The sequence below is a fragment of the Coloeus monedula genome, assembly GCF_965178545.1.
Source record: "Coloeus monedula genome assembly, chromosome: 12".
In the NCBI taxonomy this organism is placed as follows: domain Eukaryota; kingdom Metazoa; phylum Chordata; class Aves; order Passeriformes; family Corvidae; genus Coloeus; species Coloeus monedula.
This window is the reverse complement of record NC_138792.1, coordinates 2632204-2652856: the sequence shown is the minus strand read 5'-3', so window position 1 is coordinate 2652856 and position 20653 is coordinate 2632204. Positions and strand designations below refer to the sequence as shown.

At 44.3% G+C, this 20653-nt stretch overlaps 1 protein-coding gene across 1 annotated transcript; it reads left to right on the top strand.

The window, feature by feature from the left end:
* Positions 1-3723: 3723 nt before the first annotated feature.
* On the top strand, positions 3724-18293 carry ZDHHC15 (zDHHC palmitoyltransferase 15; the record flags this gene model as incomplete). Its single annotated transcript, XM_082289345.1, has 12 exons — positions 3724-3865; positions 6800-6826; positions 8978-9072; positions 9747-9867; positions 10879-10948; positions 11299-11331; positions 12402-12522; positions 13698-13830; positions 15005-15131; positions 15701-15810; positions 16924-17006; positions 17989-18293. 11 exons carry the CDS (start codon positions 3724-3726, stop codon positions 16965-16967), a joined length of 1023 nt encoding a protein of 340 aa, XP_082145471.1. The 3' UTR covers positions 16968-17006; positions 17989-18293.
* Between the last annotated feature and the right edge of the window lie 2360 nt (positions 18294-20653).

The window sequence follows — 20653 nt, the reverse complement described above, 5'->3', positions numbered from 1 at the left end:
TTGCCTCATTAGAGCTCTGCTGATTTACATCAGTATGTTCTAGCAGTTTCCTTAATTTACTTTCTCCACTGCAAGGCAGTGCATCCACAGGTTGTGTGGATAAAGGAACGGTGGGACCATTGTAGGTGTGCACAAACTCCTGTGAAATGCAGGGGTCCCAGTACAGAGCTGCAAAGTCCTGCAGAAATAACAAAAAATAGCTTTTCCTGGGGTTTCTGGGAAGGTGTTAATGCGTAAATGTGGCAGCTTATCCCACATAGAGGAGAGTTCTTAATGCTTATAACAAAAATACAACTTGCTCGTAGGTTGGTACCAATCCTCACTGCATGTTCTAGGAAAGCTTTGCCTGGCTCCTCTGCACGAGCTGGGGTGCAGCACTTTTGGTAGAAAGCCCAAATCTGATACGATTACATTTAGCAGTTTAGATTAGATTTATCTTCTTACCTACAAGTACAGTATGTGATAGGCCAAGATAGGATTGAGATAGGGAGGGTTGCTGTGTTTTCCTACAATAAAGGATGAAAATGGGCCAGCCTTGAGGCTCACGAGCTTTTTTAGCTCAGCAGGAGCTCAGGAGCCAGTCAGGGTTGGTTTTAGTTCCCATTTTAGCTCATGGATTATCAAATCTTCTTGGATCTCTGTCACTGATAAGCAAAACCACGTGTAACCTACCCAGATATAAATGTGTCTGACAATTAGGTCACACCTTTATTTTACATCCCCTGGCTTCAGAGTAGTTTGAAAAGTTGGCTCTGCCCAAAGTTTGGCTCCCTGCAGTTTGCAGTCAGTTGTTGTAGCTGACTTTCCCCACAGCTCCAAGGCTCACATGTGTTACAAGCTCAAGCAAGATTTGGAAATGAACAGCAGGGAAGTGCAAACTTCCAAACCAAAGTGCAACTTTGGTTTTCTGGGTTAGAATATAATTTCAAAATTCAGACAGTAACCCAGGCTCAGTTTCACATTCAAGACTGGAAAGACAAACTGCATTTTCCAGTTTGGTGTTTTTTTTTTTTTTTACAGGCTGAGACAATTGAGCATTTTCTGCCATGAGTGATTTTTTAGATCATTTTCTCACAGGAAAGAGCATCTCAGTGAAAGTGGTATATGTGGGGTTTTTTCTACAATTGTTGTAAAAACTGTCGTTTCTTTCCTGATTTATACTATTTCTTGCTTTCTTTTAGCTGGTTTTGGACCAATGCCAGAGCCATCTTAGCTGCTGTCACCCCTGCTCTGGTCTGCAGACTGCCCAGGGTGTCTCTGCCACTGGTGAGTCATCACCATCTTCCTTTCTTTAAGCATCCAACAATTTGTTTTTTGAGAAGAACCAGTGATGATGAGCCTTATTTAAATTACCCTAAAGCTGCTGGTACTTGGGTGTTTTTCTGCAGTCTGTGCCAGTAGTTTTGAACAGTGGAGTTACACTATGGATGCAATCACAGCTTCCTGAACTCTGCACAAGTTTAAAGTTGTGTGAGCTGTGTCTTAGCAGGAAACTGCTCACGGTCAGGGTTAAATTTAAAGATTTGGATGTTATTTAGGATAATTCCATACCTTCCTTGCAGCTGTTGCAGTTTCTCTGAAGCCCAGTGAGGCTGCACACCCAGAGAGGACTTCCTTTACTTTGTGCAATTGGCTGAAGGTAAGCTTTAGATTTCATTTTTATTTTGAATAACACCTGCAGTGTTGGTTTCTGGAAAGGGCACGAGGTGCCTTATCCCACTTCTATCTTGCTCCAGCTATTTCAAATGGGGAGCTACCAGCTGAACCACAAGTGCAAGAATACATTCTAAGAATCACAAGATTTAAGGTCACCTGATTGTTTTTGTTTTAAAGAGCTGTATTTGGGAATCTCTTACCTCAGATGAGCTCATGTTTCTATAACTAAGTCTCCCCTGGAAGCCCATGAAACCAAAGAATTTTGAAGATAATCCTTAGAGCACTTAGAAAAACTGGCTGTTGAACAAAAGAAAAAGTCTTAACTTTATTTGCAGAGGCTTTATCTGATGAGGTCTGCTCACTTTTAGCGTGTTCCTTTGCTGTCTGTTGGGAAGGTGCCTTCCTGCCTTACGTGAACACGCAGGAAAAATGTCCCATGGATGTGCTCTTCATCCCACCTATCCCAGGAGAGGAGATTCTGTGAGTTGCTTCAGGGAGTGACTTAACTCACAAGAGTTATTTTTAAATCTTACTGATTGTAAAATGTATTGCTGGCAAAAATATTGGTTCTCAGCACTTATGCAGTGGGGAAAGGAGAGAAAGCAAAGGGGCACTCACATCTTGCTCTCCTAAATCCTCAAAACTTTGAGTGTATGTGTTCTAAATCACTTTCCTGAACGTCCTGGGATCATTTCCATCTTAAAATATTGAGAGAACTAAATATGGAGTTACAGGTGTGGTCTGAGGATTTGTGGGTGATGTCTTAATTCAGGGAGCTGGGCAGAAGAATGGCAAATATGGTGCCTGTACCCAAAAGGAGAGGGTAGAGGGAGCACAGCTCCAAATGTGATCCCAACAAGGGAAGTTTTAGAACAAATTCTGAGGAGAAAAAAACCTTGCTGAACAAAGAGGTGACCAGAAAGTATTATAAATTACACCAGGGGTTTGTCAGAAGAACATTCTGTCAGATAAGTCATTCTCTTGAGGAGAAAACTAATTTCCTTACCAGACGTGATAGAGTGGAGTTAATTACCTGGAGCTGTAACTCAAATCACTGAGAGTGGGAATGAGGAGGTTCCTACAGGAATTCAGAGGGGCTTGTGGAGCAGTCTGGGGCAGTGTTGGGGGGTCTTTTTGTTTTCTTTCTTGTACATTAAATGCCATGTTCCCAGGCTGCTGGAGGGAACACTCATTTTGTTCCATGAATTGTCTGGAATCTGATCCTCCCATGGATATTCCGTAGTAATAAGTGATTACGTACATATTCACTTGTGTGTGTATATATTTACATAATCCTAGGTGTGCACTTAGGGATTTGGAGAGCAATGCAAAGCTGTTGTTGGTGCAGAGGACAGGACAGTGCTACCAGATCACAGAATCCCAGGATAGATCAGGATGGGAGGGACCACAGTGGGTCCATCTGGGGCCACCTCCCTGCTCCAGCAGGGCATCCCCGAGCACAGGCCACAGGATTGTGTCCAAACAGCTCTGGAATATCCCCAGGGAGGAGACTCCACAGCCTCTCTGGTTTCTGTTCAGGGCTGGGCACTGCTCAGGGCAGAAGTTCTGCCCCGTGTGCAGGGGGAGCTCCCTGGGATCGGTTCTGCCCGTTCCTCTGGTCCATTGCTGGGCTCCACGGAGCAGAGCCTGGTCCATCCTCTGACACCTCCTTTTAGACTTTAATTAACGAGCCGTCTCCTCCCAAGGCTGCTCAGCCCCAGCTCCCTCAGCCTTCCCCCTCAGAGACGCTGCGGCCCCTCCATCATCGCGGCAGCCGCGGCTGGACCCGCGCGGGTGCTGCACTGTGGGGAGCCCGGAACTACACACAGCGCCGCAGGTGTGCCCCACAGGGCTGAGCAGAGCGGGCAGCATCACCTCCCTCCTCTGGCCGACAGCACAAAGCCCAGAACCGGGCGGGTTTTGAGGGAAAAGCGTGTTTGGAGAAAAGCTCCCTCCGGAGCGGCACCGCCCGCCCGCCCGCCTCGCCAGGGGGCGCCGCTGCACGCAGGCCGCTCAGCCGAGCGCCGAGCGCGCCGGCTCCGGCCCAGCCCGCGCAGCCGCGCGCCGATGCGCGGCGCTGAGGGCGGCGGGATGGCGCTGTGGCGGGGGCTGCGCTGCTGCCGCCGCGCCTTCGCCTGGCTGCCCGTGCTGCTCATCGCGCTGCTCCTGCTCTGGTCCTACTACGGATACGTCTGCGAGCTCTGCCTCGGTGAGCGCCCGCCCGCGCCCAGCGGGACCCGCCCGCCCCGGGCCGCGCCTCGGCACCGCCGGGGCCCCCGCGGGGTTGCGGGCGGGGGGCGAGGCGGGCCGGGGGCTTCGGGCCATTCCCCGTCTCCTTCTCCTCTTCCCCTCCTCCTCCTCCTCTTTCTCTCCTTTTCCTCTCCTTCTCCCCTTCCTTTCCGTTCTCCTTATCCTCTCCTCCTCCTCCTCCCGTCTCGCCGGTGTGAGCGGGGCCCCGCGCTCGCCCGGGTGCAGCGCGGTGTCCCGGGGCTCCCATCCCGGCAGTGATGCGTGCAGAGGGACAAACACTTTATTTCGAGTCGAGCCATTACGGGATTAATGAGGGGGTTTAGGGCGTGCTGCCCTGCTTTCCACAGGGTTTGTAACCCGGCCGGGCTGGGTGCGGGTTGTGGGTGCTGTTTGTTAGTCATGAGCCCTTGTTTTGTGTGTTCCTGTCAGCAGGGAGGTGACGCTTGGGAGGGCTGGGAGAGTGATCCCGCAGTGAAAGCCAGTGTTGTTGTGATTTGATAACGTCCAGATGTGATTTATGAGCTAAGCGGTAACAAACGTCAGTCTGTGCCCTGCATTACAATGGTTTTATATTTATATTCTGTAAAGGAAAGAAATAGGTTACGTGAAATCCCATTCAGGAGTGGAATTATTACAGTAGCACTGAAAACACTACCTTTTAGAAAAGGAAGTTTTATGCTGCCTAGTAATTGTACATTTAATGTAGCAATTTAACTCTATAGTAAGTTATAAACTTTCTTCTGTTTGTTATTTCTGGTTGAGTGTGCTACTAGAAAAAAAGGGTTGGCAGGTCTGGTGGAGAGAAGAGCTGGAAGCTTGGATTTGTGAAATTGTGAGGAGATGTGGCTCCTCAGGACAGAGTAAGGCAGATAAAGGAAACCAGAGGTCCCAGAAAGGACAGTCTGAGATGTTCCTGGGGCAGGAGCTGCCTTCTGGTGCTGCACAAACATAAATCAGGTGTGTGTTAGGATTGGCAATGCAGTGAGACCTGTTGTTTTCTCTTGATGGGAACTAGAATGAAATGCAGCTTCTGTGGTCTGTTTTAATCAGCAGCTTGGCAAAGCCCCCAAACACTCCATCACATTTATCCCATCTCTGAGACTTGTGGGCTGTTTCTTTCAAGAATTCACATAGAATGATATCTCTGAGGTGCATGTAACTGTCATTAGAACATCCAAGTTTAAGAACAATGGCATTGGAACATCCAAGACAAAAAATGTAGAGTGTTTTCCTGAATGCTGTCAGTCTTCTGAAATGTGCTGTGTAAATTCAGTGATACTGAACACGGGCTGATCCCAGGTCTCAGTGCAGCTGTTAGAGGAGACTCAGGTGATTTGAGTGAGGTTTGGATTGGGGCTGTGCTGCTCTGCAAATGCTGGGTCAGCTGGCAGGAGCTCAGCTTGCTGCCTGGAATCACTGCTTAAAATCATTCACTTGCCCACACCTGCCTATCTTTTTTTTTGCCCCGTTTCTCTCTCATCTCTTTTATTTGTGTGTGGAGGAGTTTACCGCTGCAGAAGCTGAAATGACTGAATTATTTCAGGATTTAAGCATGAACTGTTGGCCTGTGCTGTTTCTTGCCAACCATCTCCCAGGACATTGTGTCTCTCCACATTTCTAACACAGCAAGGCTTGCTGAGCTGGCTGCCTCTTCTCAGCTGCTGGGAGCATGTAAATAGTGAATGCTTTGTCTGGAACCTTGGTTTGCATCTTCAGTTGTGCCGAGCACTGAAAGTGCTGTGGGGGTGATGTCTGGGAGGCACCTCCTGATGCTGGGTTTGAGCTCTCAGTGGCTGGGGTGGCCAGTGAGTCATAGGAGGAGGCCTCAGTTTTCATTTGGCTGGTGGTTGCTGCCACAGTGACAACAGTGATCCTGCCATAGAACCTTTTATATCATCTGTCTTTATGGTCTTTTCTCAAGTAAAACCCTTTGCGAGGCCCTGCTGCAGGTGTGGTCAGGAGGGAGCTGGGCAGTGTTTGTGAAAAGCTCGTCATTGCTTGACTGGCAGCAAAGCAAAGGAAAAACTAAAGATTTCCTAACAGTCTTGTTTACCTGAAATTGAGTGGGCAGAGACACAGCAAAGATGCAGTTTATTTTTTCATCTACGCTTCTGTGTGTCACAGAGCTTTGTCTTCCAAGCAGTGCTGTGTCAAAATATCACAGAACTCTCTGTTTTCAGTTCAAGAAAGCTGTCCTTGTCTCTTCTGTTAAACTTGGATGCTGGCTTTTAAAATAATGGATGGATTTTCAAATAGTCATTACAAGCAGACATTGAACAATGTACCTTTTGCTGGTTGCTCAAAGGGCTTCTGTTAGTAGGGGCTTTTCTCTCATTTTGGTGAAGCAAGAAGGGGTTGTAAAATTTCTGCTGGTAGGAAGTGTAAAAACAATGGAGTCATTGCAGTTGCTGACTTGGCCAAAGCTGAGAAATTTATGACTTCTTAATTATTCTGATGCAGAAATGCTTTGGGACAGTGCTTACAGTGGAGGGTCAAGACAACCTGGAGTAGAAAGCAGCTATGAGTATGTGGTAAATGCAGAGAGATAAATCTTGGACAGGTGCTAGAGGATCCCTGGTGATCTTATCACTGTCACCAGAGGATTGGCTGTGTCGTATTTCTAATGCAAAATATACAGAATATATAGAAATACAGCAGAAAATACAGCACAAGCAACAGTTACTGAACATCTTGCTGTGGGGGTGTGCGTGAGTGAAGAAGAGTTGTTACGGATGCTTTTGGTTTGATGCTGAACTGTGGGTTCTCTCTTTGCCTCTTGAATTTGAAGGTTTTTTCCTAAAATGGCTGTATTTCACATAGAAATGTTATTTGTCACAAACTTCTCTGGGTTTCCTATTTGCTTTCTGGACACATGTTTTTTTTTCTTTTCCAGTGACTGTGAGCAACCCTGTGGAAAAAGGTACGTGTGATAATTTATTATTTGACATTCAATCCTTGTGTAAAAGGATTCAAAAATGTTCTGGGTGAAATACCAGAAATATTTGCTGTTAATTTTTTAAAGGTGCATCCTCTTTCATTGTTTTTTTCCTGTAATTGCACCCTCCTGAGGATACACAGCATGCTGCACCTTCTGGGTGCATCGAGAAATGCCCTGTTTAGTCACAGTATGGGCAGAACATGGAAAAGCTTTGATCCTCTGAGTCTTCAGGAAAAGCTCTGGGTGTCTGTGCACACCCACACGCCTCTTCTCCCTTTCCCTTACACAGTTCCAGAGCTGATTTTACAAGCCAAACAGAAAATACTAGTTCCCATCTGCAGCCCACTTGGTTTTTTTCGCTGTTCCATTTGATCTTTCAGTGAAAGCTATTTTTGATAAAGTTTTTTTCTCAGTTCTGGTGCCCACTAACAGAAGTTGAGTCATAACACAGTAGGATTGCTCAATGACCGGTGTGTTGGTGAAGACAATGGCCATGTTGGAGGAATAAGGAGTCAGTGGCTGTTGTAACGTTCTTCCCCTTCTTTCCTGGAGGAGCTTTGGATGCTTTTGGCTGATCCAAGTGTTCTCTCGGTGACTTTCTTCTTCTGGGGTTATGAAGGACAGAAGTAGGTGTAGTGTAAGTTGTTCCATGAAGAGCAGTGCCAGCTGACATTTACAGATCCTTCAGATTGCTGTATCCAGTAAATTCTCTTTCCCCTATAGAGCACTTCTAATGTTTGAAATTGCTACAGAGAAACTACAGAAAGCAGGATGTTAATGACTACTCAGCAGAAGAAAGTTAATAGTTGCCTAATCTATTAGTGCATCTCCAGGTCAGCTTCCTCTAACTTGCTGCTGGGCTGCTTGATGAACAAAATTAAACCTGTTGCAAGATTTATCTCCTTCCATATTAATTAAAAATGGCTGAGTTCCACCTGCATGTAGTGTAGGGATAACATCTCCAACCAGCTTGGAGCATGAGAATGACTTAGCTGTGATTCACAGCTCCTTCCCACAGTCCATCACATCCTTGTGAGATGTGTTCCATCATTTGCCATCTCATTAGAAAATCTCACTGATGAATTTGGCCTTTTTTACCAATTTTCACACAGGAAAAGAAGTGTTTTGACATAGTTAAGAAGTGTTTGGATTTTAGATTTCTCTTTCCAAGTAGTTATTTTAATCTTAGTTTCTAGAATTTGAAGCTTAAATGGGAGAAATGAGATTGTTATTGCAATTAAATGATGTGTTTAGATAAAACTATCTTGTAACTGTTTGATAATGTCTTCATGAGCTGAGTGTTAAAGAAATGGTAGATAGTCTGTGGAGCTGAAGGACAGCTCCTTTGGCTCCCTGTCCATGGAATGCCTGCTAATGCCAAAGGCTCTGGTGTAAGGTTTGCATGTAGAACTAAGACTGCTCTGACATGTGCTGGTTTCACATGATAAGGTTGTGTCTGCTAGTTTACAGTTCTTCCCCAGTAATCACAAGACCTATTTTGCTCAATATGAGGGCGTTTTTCCTGATTTATTTTATTGCATCAACCGTGGCAAATGTAAAAGATGTTTAATAAGAGATCTGGCTTTTTCTGGTGACATAAAGCTCATGTTATTTCTCTCTGCTCTCAGAAGAAGAACGTGCAGAAGTGGGCAGTGCACACTCTGTTTCCCAGCTGCATTTAGTCGCCACTGAAGCCCAATATTGGGAGGTGCTGGAGCATTGCAAAATTAACCTTTACACTGCTCAGCACCAGGCAGTTCTGCTGGGCCTGTGCCTGGGACATGGGGAAGAGGCAGCAATCCTGTCATTCCCAGTGATACAGGGTTGTTACCTGCCCTGTGGGACAATTCTCTTACAGCTGCATCTTTCTCACCCACAGAATGGGATCAGGTGGAGCAGGGGAGGCTCTGAGATTGGTCACCCCTGAGCTCTGGGATGCTGCTGACCCTGAGCCATAAGGTTTAGCTGGACTGCAATAATGGGTGGCACTGGATGGCCATCTGTCTTTTCCTTTCTTTTTTTTTTTTTTTAACATTGCTGTGAAAAATTGGAATAATGGCCATCATGGATGAAACCTTTGCTTAAGAAGTCATTGCTCTGTTTCTGTTTTTTCTTTTCTTGTTTTGTTTTTAGTGGCCTATCTTGTAGTATTCCATATTCTCTTTGTGCTCTTTGTGTGGACATATTGGAAGTCTGTTTTCACTCTCCCAATACAACCAGGCAAAAAGGTAAGAGACCCAACACCTTTCATTCCTTGCAAACTAAAAGCAGAGATGTTAAAGAGAACTCAAAAATCCTTCAGTCTAGTTGATCTGGAGAACAGAGTCAGAGGCAAATGTGTTTTAATTCTTCCCTACCAATTATTCGTTATGTTGTTTGGATTGGTAGATTTAATTTTTTTAATTGCATTTTGTTTTATCTCTCTATGAAATACTAATAAAACACTATATTTGAAGCAACAGAATGAGGCTGATATTTGTGTGGCACTTCAAATATACACAGCCTTGCTCTGATCCTGATTACAGGAATGTAAATTTATAAATAACAACTAATGCCAGTTTTAAAAATATAAAACTGTGGCTTGGAGACAGGTTCTTGCTCACTAGAGATGTGCTGAATGTGTTATAAAGGTGAGTAATGATCTTCATCTAAGGCAGCAATAGGAACAATTCTAATAAGTTGTTTTATGAGCCTTAATTTCACTTTTTCATTTCTTATTGATGTCTCACAGTATTCTGGCTCTCCAGCACACACTATCTCCCTGTGTCTTCTTAACAACCACATTTTCCCACCAGATTAATCTCAGGAACAGGAGGTAAAAATGTTTCCAAACTCACCTGTGTTTGAAATGCTCCCTCTGCTCCCCATGGGTAACTGCTCCTCTCGTGGCCTCTGCTTGCAGTTCCACATGTCCTACGCTGACCAGGAGCGCTACGAGAACGAGGAGAGGCCCGAGGTGCAGAGGCAGATCCTCGCCGAGATCGCCAGGAAGCTGCCCGTGTACACGAGGACAGGGAATGGAGGTCAGCTCAGCACGGAGCTCGTGGCCCCAAATCCACCCTCACACACTCCAGCAGCACAGGCTGGCACTCAGAGGATCCTGCTGACCAACAGCATTCCCCGTGCCACTGCAGGCACCCACTAACTCCTGTGCAAAGGATTGGAATGCCTTTGCTCTCAGGGAAAACAAAAAAAGCCTTGAACCTTCCCGTGCAGTGCAGTGCCAGGTGCTACCTTTGAGAAGCAAGATGTTATCACATGTGCTGTCTGTGTTTAGAAATAGCAATAGAATAACCAAATCTGTCATAATTTTTACTTAAAATGCAATCTGGCTTAGAGATGCAGGACATCTGTGACCAGTTTTCTGGACTGTGTTCAGTGATTAAATGACTGCTGCACTCCCTTCACAGCTTAAAGAAATCTGGGTTCATACTGGAGGCTCTGACCTGCTCATTTCTGTCAGGCAGGCTGAAGAATTTTGAAGTAGAGAACTGGAATAAATAGAGAATTATCAAAATGAAGAGTAGGTAGTCTGAGTAAATGTGGTAGCAAATGTGCAGTTTTGGTTTGTCACTCTCGAGCTGTATGGTTTCGAGTAAATTTAGGTTAGAGGTTAGGAAGAAACCCTTCCCTGTGAGGGTGGGGAGGCCCTGGCACAGGTTGCCCAGAGAAGCTGTGACTGCCCCTGGAAGTGTCCAAGGTGAGGTTGGACGGGGCTTGGAGCACCCTGGGATAGTGGAAGGCGTCCCTGCCCATGGCAGGGAGGTGGAAAAAGATGAACTTGAGAGTCCCTGCCAACCCAAACCATGATTTTGTGCTTTCTCCGTTGTTGCCCCATCTGCAAGTATCCATCAGAATTCTGAGTGTTGCTTACCTGATTGTGACCTGGCAGCAAACACCAGCTGCAAACCCAGTCACCTGCTGCAGCGATAGAGGAAGGAAAAAGAATAGTTAGGAAATGAGCACAGGATCAACTAACCCATGAAAAAAGAGCACTTTTCCATTATTTGGTGTTAATTTGTCTCTAATTCCAGGGATTCGGTTCTGTGACAGATGCCAGCTGATCAAACCTGATCGTTGTCACCATTGCTCTGTTTGTGCCATGTAAGTTATGGGTTGTCCTTCACCCAAGTGCAGTCACCACAAGGTTCTGTGAGTGGGCTGCTCCTTCATGTGCCTTTTTACACAAAGGTGCCCCAGGGTCTCTGCTCCTGCTGCAGCCAGCAGTGCTCTAGGGCAGGAATCATGTTCATGTCTCTTTATCTAACACAAGAAGCAAGGACATTAGTTGGTCTTCAAACTCTAAGAAATGTTCCATCTTAAAATTTTATGTACCTTAAAAAACTTCTATCATGTAGAAATCTCTCAAAAAATCGAAGGTTTTACTACTGATCTGCAGTTGGTAATGAAGTACCAATAAAAATTTTCCATTTTTCTTTTTTGTCCTTTTGCAGGTGTGTGCTAAAAATGGATCATCACTGTCCATGGTATGTCCTAGATACTGGTTTGTGGTTTTCTGAAAGGGAAAGCTACTTACATATATTTCTGTATGCCTCTCATGTCTGTATGTCTCTCACATTTTAGGCCATTCATCTCTTTAGTTTGGGAAATTTATAAAATAATTGCACTTTGAAATTGCCTGAAACGATATTTTAACAAGTCATTCATGATTGCTCCATAACCCATGTGTAAAATTGCTATTATATTGATAAAATTTATACCCCAACTGCTGATTCACTCATTAACTATTATTAAAATTTGAAAGGAACTCCAGCTTAGCCTTTTCTTTGGGCTCTCTGAGAGTTTCAGCTGCACTTGGGATGCTTTCAGTAACATTTGCACGTGGATTGTTTCTGAACAATCTGGTCAGAGACAGTCTGTGCAGAAAGGTGCATGGATTAATTGAGCTTTACACTTTTGAGAATTGCTGCCACTAAGTTTCTTAAACTCCTCCTTTTTTAAGAAAAAAAAAGGAAGATTTAAGAAATCAGAAGCAACACAAACATTTCCCTACCTGAACCTCCCCAGTGATCAAAACTGTAGAAGATTTTTCAAACCTGAGTTCTGACACAAACAGCCACTAGGGGCTTTTTGTACATCCCCTTGTTCCTTTCTAGAGTTGTCCTGTGCATGGCAAATTCTAACCAAAGGTGGGGTTAACTGGGCTGTGTGTAAACAAACAGGCAGTGGTGAGGTGGCTCCTGAGGTCTGCAAATGAATAAAGCAGCACAGAAGTCCCAGATCTGATTGCCTTGGCAGACAAGACCCAGACAGGAGGAACGAGTTCCTGCCTCTGTGCCCCATTTACCTGTGGTAGCAACCTTAAAACAATTCCAAAAATCGGAACTGTGCTTCTCCTTGGCCCACAGGAAGGGCTTGAGTGAAAAGCAGAGCCTTCAGTTCTGTTCCCTGTTGGCCACTAAGGGGAGCTGCTTATTGGCAAATTCGGTTGTGTGATCAAGGCGTTTAAACCCCCCCCCGAACTGGTCGTGCTCATTGTGTTACAACCACTGTGTGCTGCACAAATCCTGATTTCAACTTTGCTTTTGTCCTCCAGGGTGAATAACTGCATTGGATTTTCTAACTACAAATTCTTTCTACTGTTCTTAGCCTATTCTTTGTTGTATTGCTTGTATATTGCTGCAACAGTCTTCAAGTATTTCATTAAGTATTGGACAGTAAGTCATGAAATCCGGTTCCTTTTTCATCTGCTGTGAGTCTCGTGGGCTTTAGTGACTCTCGGTGCTTTGCTGCTGCCAGGCAGTGGAGGGGCTGCATTTTCCTGGGAGGCGTTTCCCTGGGCCCTTTGGGAATCCAGCTGCTGTTAGATGTCCAAAATGCACAAAGCAAGAAGCAAGTAGCCTTCAGGAATTTCAGACTGCAGATTAGCTTCTGGCAGAGAGGGTATATCCCTTCCCTGTCCTTGTGTTTGCACGGGTGTCTCTTGCAATGTTTGGCATTGATTTAAGATGTAAGATCCCAGCGTTGATTTGTACATATTTACTGAGAAGAAAAAACCAAAAAAGGTCAAAAAACCTTGTTCATTTTCTAGTCCACACAGGCCTCCTTCCTCAATTTAAAAACAGAGTGAACCAAAGCAGGCTTTTATTCAGTTACTGCTGATCGTTTGTATGCAAGTAAGGGCAGCTGACAGCTCCAGTAAGACACTGGCCCTCGGCCTCTAGTTTCTGTCCCCTCTGCTCAATAAGTCTGTATGTTTGTGTTTAAGTAATTTTGCTGTGCACTAATTGTTCCCCACACTAAACAAGCTCAAGCTACAGCCCTGAGCCCTGGAGGTCCCCAGAGCCTGCCTGTGTTGCTGCTGGGCACCTCTGGCACTTGACTATTCTGCTGTAGAGGGAAAGGAGCCTTTCTTCTGCTTGGGAGTTCCCACTTGGCTTTTAAACTTTCCCCACCCCTCTGTGCTCAGTTCTAACACTCCCCGATAGCTGCAGAGGTCAGGTTCTCTGGGCTTACCTTGAGCAAGCTGCAGAATTTTAATGTATGCACAGGAAACTCAGCAGAACTTAAACAGGGCTTCAAGAGCTGCTGCCTGCTTATTTCCCATGGGGACAGGGTGTTCCTCCTGCCCACCTGGGCAGCTGTGGTGGGCTGGCTCTGAGCCATACAAAGAGTTAATAACACCCCCCGCTCTTTGTGCTGTGGTACAGGAGGGGAAATGAACCACATTCATTCCTTTGTCTCTTTTTGCTTTTTATAGTAAGGTTGACTTTTGTCTATAAAAGTTTGAGAACTCCCAATAGGAGTTTTAGAAATTATCTTTCTTTAAGTACAAGGAATTTCCATCTTTAATTTGTTCCTATCACTTGTTCTGTGTTGCTTTCCTTTCCAGGGTGAGCTGACCAATGGACGTTCCAAATTTCACATCCTTTTCCTTCTCTTCGTGGCCATCATGTTCTTTGTAAGCCTCATGTTTCTGTTTGGCTACCACTGCTGGCTCGTCAGCAGGAACAGATCCACTCTAGGTGAGGCTCTTATGTCTGTCTCCTTCCAGTAAGACACACCAAAGATGCTGTAAGAAGAAAAAAAGAAAAGGAAAAAGGCATTTGTTCTATTTTTGTATGTTCCTGCTGCTTTATGAGGGGAGGAAGATTTAAGATCTTGGTACAAGCTGCAGAAATTTGTCACTGCAAATGAGCTGCATTTATTAGCTGGTGTGACAAAAGCTTTGTTAGGGAAACCAGAGCCTCAAAGTGTAGAAGTCCAATTATAAAAATGTTATGCATATGTAAAACTACATTTGCTGTGTAATGAGTGCAGCTTTTCAGGAAAAATGGTTTGTTATGCTCCTATGCTGTATCCCAATCCAGCTTAGTGAGCTTGGGAAACACCATGTCCACCTTCTCTGATAAAGGCAAAGAAATTGGGACTGTAAAACCAGAGACATTATCATCTAAAATAATATCATTTTCCCAAGAAGTTTCTTTGCCTTTCCTCAGATAAATGTTCACTTTCAAAGCTTTTTGGATAAAGTTTTATAAGAAAACAGAAACTATCAAGAGTGAGCAAATATTCTGATTTTATCAAGTTATTTACTTCAAAAGTCATTTCATGGGGCACTGAAGCTCAACTCTCCCAAAATATCAGACCTGTGCAGCAGCTGAGAAGGGAGATCAAATTGTTCCTAAGACACTCAAGGTTTTTTTCCTCTCTCTTAATTTTATGCCTCGCCACAACCCAGAGTTTATTTGCATTTGTTTGTCCCTAGTGCTTGGTCATTGTAACATTAACAAATGAGGTGATTTAAACCCGCAGTGCCACTTCTAGAATGTGCATTGAAGACCAACCTACTTCATTCTGCAGAGTTTTTTACCTAGAAACTTTTACCCTCTGAATTTCATCAAGTCTCACAGAGTGAAAGATCTTTTAACTCCGTTCTCTGGATGAAACAACCCATTGTGGGTTGGTTTGACTGTTCTCTAGGTTCAGTTGCACGACCAAATTCCTGCCTTTGGTTGGAAAGTCTTTAGAGGCTTTGCAAAATGGGAAAAACTATTGTTTTGAAACTTTGTAGTGCTGTATCTCTAGAATCTGGTAAATCACGTTGTCTTGAGATGGCTACAAGATGCACAGCCCTGTTTCAGAGTGTTTGCCATTGATTTTTTTTTTTTTTTCCACTGAAATTGTCTCTGTTTGCAGAGGCTTTCTCAGCTCCAGTGTTTCAAAATGGCCCAGATAAAAATGGATTCAATCTTGGCTTTGTGAAGAATCTCCAGCAAGTGTTTGGAGAAGAAAAAAAGCTCTGGTTGCTCCCTATTGCCTCTAGGTAAGTAATAATCAAGTCAGTGCTAAAAGCTGATAAAATTACAGTTTATCCCATTTTGTGCACAGGTTTAGGTCACAGGAACGTGGGATTTTTATGTGTCTGTTGGTAAGAGTGGGGGCATTTTCTTTTGGGTGTCATTCAAACACAGAAGTGTGATTTCTGCCCTGAAGAATCTGTGGGATAAATTGATAAACTATATACCTATTAATGGGTCCTTTTTCATAAATGTTTTCCTTAGTTTCCCCCTTACTTCTAGCTGTCCACAAGTTAATTTTTCCAGGTTTTTTTTCTGTATTCAAATTACTTGACCCAATTAGCACATTTACCTTCTGCTAAAAGTTACTTGATTCCAGGCCGTAAGTTCCAACTTCTGTATTCCAGAGACCTTGAAGAAATTGAGAACTGAAATGAAAGATAAACATGGTACTTTTCAAAGCTTAAAGATGATTTTAAGTAAACATGGGAAATCGTGGCAACAGAAAACTTTGCAGAAAAAATGCAGAGAAATTGTCATCCTTTAGAGTAACTTGCTGTTTTTGCAGTGTCCCTCTCTGCTTTTTTCCATGCAGCCAGGGGGATGGACATTTTTTCCCAATGAGAGCCTTGAGTGAAGCTCGGAACCCTCTCCTGACAAATGAGGAGCAGTGGGAGGAGGATGGAATAGATGAAGAGCCTCAGGGTAAGGAAATTAGTTGTCCTGACCTACAGTGGCCAACAGATGAATTATAAGAGCTAATCAAATAAAAAAACTGTGTTGGTTAAGTCCCTGGGCAGCTCTGACTTGATTAATGAGCACAGACTGAAAATAAGCTCTACTTTGGAATCAGTTCTTTCTTTTTTTTTTAGCAGCTTTCTACTTGTAACTGAGAGGGTGTTTCAAGGGTTAGAGAAATTGAAATTGCCTCGAACTGAGAATATTTGCATGTAAGTGTTGCTGCATGCAGCACAGTTACTTGGGCCATAAAGTGGTGCCTGCAAAAAGGAGAATATTTAGATTTTTTAAGTATATTTGTCCTCTGGAAGTGGATGAAAACAGACATGCAAACACCTGAGTGCAGGGATACATTCAGGAAGCTACTTTATACTTTGTCCAGCTTCATTACCAGAGTAAATTCACCTGCTCTCCCTGGTTGGTTCCAAACATATCGGTAGTTACAAGGTAACACAAATGAGTTTTACAAACAACAAATTTGGCTTTAAAAATAGCAAACTATGGCATTCCTGTGAATTTTTAATGATGCTTAAAATAAGAATGAGTCAGAGCTTCTTCCAATTTTTATGAACTTTAAATTCTCTGAAGAAATAATTAATTCTTCCATATGAAAACACTGACAGTGAGGTGATTTTTGGCTACATCAGACCCAAGATAATGGTCTGGAGCTTATATGAAGTCTCTCAGTTCATAGTGCCTATAAAATAATTGACATTTCCAGGCAGTTGAACTGGATGATCCCTGTGGGTCCTTTCAACTGAAATATTCAGATTCTCTCTTACACAACAGAAGTAAATCAGTAAAAATGTCAAACCAGAAAGACCTGAAATATTCCTTTAAAACTGCAAGACCTTTATTTGTCTTTGTGGCTTTAAAGCTTGTGACTTGGTTATGAAATAAATAAAGCCAATAATAGAGTAATCTCAGTTTAAAAACAGCTGCTCCGTTCTCTCTCAAGTGGTTGTCTATTTTTGTTTGTAATGATCCTTAACAATGCAGTCCCATGCTTAGTCAAAAATATATTCTCAGTGAGAAACCCAAATTTATTTACCTCTAACTGCTTTGTTTTTCATTGGGCAGGTTCTGGTGAAGCCTCATCCCTTGCCATAGAAAGGGAGACATAGCAGTGTGAAAACACAGTGGTGTAAAGCTGGATCAGAAAGGTGAGTGCTTCTTTCTCTACTTGCCTCAAAACCACTGCTCTGCAGGGAGTGGGGGTGGTTTTGGACAGGTTTGGGCTTTAGCAGAACAATATTTCTCCAGCTTGCCCAAAAATCCCTTGTTCAAGGGGCCCTAAAAGGAAGCAGAGGCTCTCAGTGGCCCTCAGCTGCTGCTGGCACAGGTCACACCAGAGCCACCAGCTCTGTGTGGAGGGGAGGACACACACCCTGCAGCTCCTCTGGAAAACATGGCAGGAACGACTGCTGCACTGACTTGTGCAGTGACAAGAAGGGAAATCTGTGCAGGGATCCATGGGAGGTGTGGGACGGTGCAGGTGCAGTCTTAAACTGAAGCTGAGAGCAGCCAAGCTGCAGCTGGGAATACAAGGAAGTGCCTTGTAATGCCACATCAGCTGTCACTCTCTTCTCCAGGCTTTCACTCCCCCTGGAAAAGGTGGGTCCCACAACAGCTGACACTGGCTGGGGCAGGTGCTGCTTCCAGAACATTCCCTGCTCTGCCACCTGTTCTGACTTGGAGAACAGGGGACACGTCCTGCCACAGGAACTGCAGGCAGTGAGGAGGACACAGTGTCCTGTTTTCCCAGGGGAATGTAACTGACCGAGATTCCAGGAGCATCCTCTGCTCTCCCACTTGCAGGAGGTGGAATTGTCAGATGGAATTTGCCCCTCTCTGTTCCAAGGCAGTCAGTAACTGTGGTGTGGCAGAGCACTGCAATCCATGCCTGGCTCCCCTGGCAGACAGGGCCCCTCCACACTGCTGTCAATGGGCTTCTGGCACGTTGCAGGAGCCCATTTTGTTCCCCAGAGTGTTTTTCTGTCAGTGGTGAGGGCTGCATCCTGCATTCCACCAGGCCAGGCAAGTCATTCTTCATGGCTTTAAAACCACTCCCAAAGCCCAGATCAGCCCTTGATCGCTCATCACAGCAGTGCTATAGTTGCACTTTTTTATTTCTTTAAATTTCAGCTTCCCTCTCAGGAGCCAACATCCCTTCTCTTGGCAAGCACTTCAGTTTCGAGGGGCAGAAAACAGGTGGATCTTCAAGATGAGAAAACATCCTGAAGTATTGTCTGATGGGAATCTGCATTCTAGAGTGCTTCTCCAGAAATCCTGCTGTCCAGATGTCCCAAGGCTTTATAAGTTTAAGTTACAGAGTTAACAGAACAATTTTACAGAGTGATTCTGGCCAATCTTCTTTGGCCTCCTCTCTTTATTTTATAAATACTATATATTTTTTATTCAAAATGGGTAAAAATGTTGATGCTAGTGCACTTCCAAAGGCCTTTTTATTTTGCAAACATCAGGGACTTCGAGTTCATGAAATTCTTCCAAGCCATAATATTCTTGGGAATGGTTATTTATTTTGAGGCTGATTCTCCAACCTTCTCTGACAAGTGGTATTTTCTGTGTTCAAATTCTGAGTCAGTTCAGCTCAATGCAAGACAGACCCAGTTAAATCTGGCACTAAATTGGTAGTTGAATGTAAGAGTGTTGAAAGCAAAAGTGCTGAACATGCACATGTACATGTGCAGCTGTGAAGGAAAATAAAATACTCACATTGCCAGTATCAAGATTCAAGAATATTGTGGCCATAGATTTTTTTAAAAAACTTTTTTTAGGAGGGTGTTATTGTCTCAGAGTTTGGATTATCATGCTCTTTGCCCAATCCTACTTTCAGGTACCTAAAATGCAAAAGGGAACTTCACACAGTCCAGTTTGCATTAATTCCTAGGGCTAAAATACCCACTCATTCCTGGATCAGTGTTTGATGGAGCTTTGTGTGTTCATGGAGTCAGAAAGGAAGATGAGAATTCGAAATGTGCACTGGAACTCCACCAGTTGTGTTTGGAGTTTACACTCCATAGGGGTGGGGTGAACCCCAAAATGCTGAAGACACAATGATATATTGAATTTGTTCAGACTTCTTCCCAGCTCAGTGCACTGACTGGTTTCAGGGCTTTCTGCACTAAGAGGTGATCAGATTTGTTTCTGCGTTTTGCTGCATTTACAGTCAAAGAGGTGTATCCCTGGTTTTGTTCTGGGGAGTGGAACTGAGATTTGGCTGGCTGGATTAGGGACATTTTTCTAGACCTGAGTCCTTTTATTTAATCTGCATGATTCAGCCCAGTCCATCATTCTTGTTTGAATTAGGTGCATGCTAAAAGTATTGGTGTACTGCCTCTAAGATCATTTAGTACCATTTTCTATCCCATTTTTGTGTTTGTTTATCAGCCCACTGGTGCTGGCAGTGACTACAGGAGCAGCTGTGCGTGTCAGAAGAAAGGACCTGATGAGTGAGTTTGGTGATGAGGGCTTTGCCTACAGGCCAAACTCCTTTTTCCCCTGTTCCTCTGCTGCTGCTGCCACGGGGAATCTGTGAGACAGGAGAGCCTTGCAGAGATTCCTTCCCTAAGAGTAGGTGTTTAACTCCTGGTAGATCTGTGCCCTGTGGGCAGGAATTTTGTCTCTCAGCCTCTGCAGTTTGTGTGGAGCAGGCAGTGCTGACCTCTCTGCAATGCCTCACTGCTGAATTTGGTTGTGAGGGGCCAAGGTGGGCTGGCCCAGGTTTGTGTGGGTTTGTCTCTCCCCTCAGGGTGGCCCTGAACACTGAAAATGTTCCTGCTTCAGCCACCTGAGCCCCATCTGTTGAGTGGCTCTGTCACCAAATGGCTGCTGAGTGCTGGAAGTGTTTTTCCTGTCAATCTAAAGCTGCATTTCTAATGTAAATCTGGTGTTGGGCCTTGTGCTGTGTGTGATGAAAGGTGGCAGCTGAATTAATCACCTCATTCCTTGCAAAATGTGCTCCAGAGGGGGAGCTTGAGAGGATGATGGCAGCTAAACACAACGGGAATTTAGCACCTACAGAGGTGCTATTTGTGCCTTTAAAAACTTCAAATTCCTTGTATATAAAACCAGGAAGATGATTTGGTGACTTTCTGTTTCATTCTGTTAGCTGAAGTGTATTTTTCCAGAGCTGTGTGGATTTACAGGAGTTTTCTGAGCAGGTTCTTGTGCCCTTCCTGGGTTTGGTTCTGGTTACAGCCCTGCCATTATTTGAGTTGCTCCTGTGCAAGGCAGCAGCAGCAGAGCTGCCCATGAGCTGTGCAGGAGCTCCCCTGCCTGCTGCTGCACTGCTCATTAGGGAGTACAGAAAATCAGTTTTGTCTTCTGATACCAAGCCAGATACCTTTATGATAGCACAGGTACCCAGCTGAGATTGAGAAACAGTTTTAAATGTTTCCAAGTAACTTTTATTCAGTCACTTTCCTTGTAATTAGTTATGGTCAACTCTTTCCTTTCCTTTAAAGCAGCTCAGCGTCCCGTGGTTTTAACAAACTCTTGTCCAGGTAGAAACAATACAGTGTTTATCACTTCAGAGCCACTTCCCATCAATATCCATACATCAAATGCTGGAAAGCTTCTTGAAATGTGAAACAAACCCAAAAGTTGTGTAAAATGAGGCAGAACGAAATGGGAAAAACCCACTTGTCTGAGTGAGCAGCTCCATTTTGTTCCCTTCTGCTCACGTAAGGTGATATCCTTATGTTACCCCGGCCTTTGTCCTGTTTATGCTGAGTAAATGCACTGGAGAACAGAAGTTTCTCAGGCTGCTGTGGTCACTGCTGCAGGT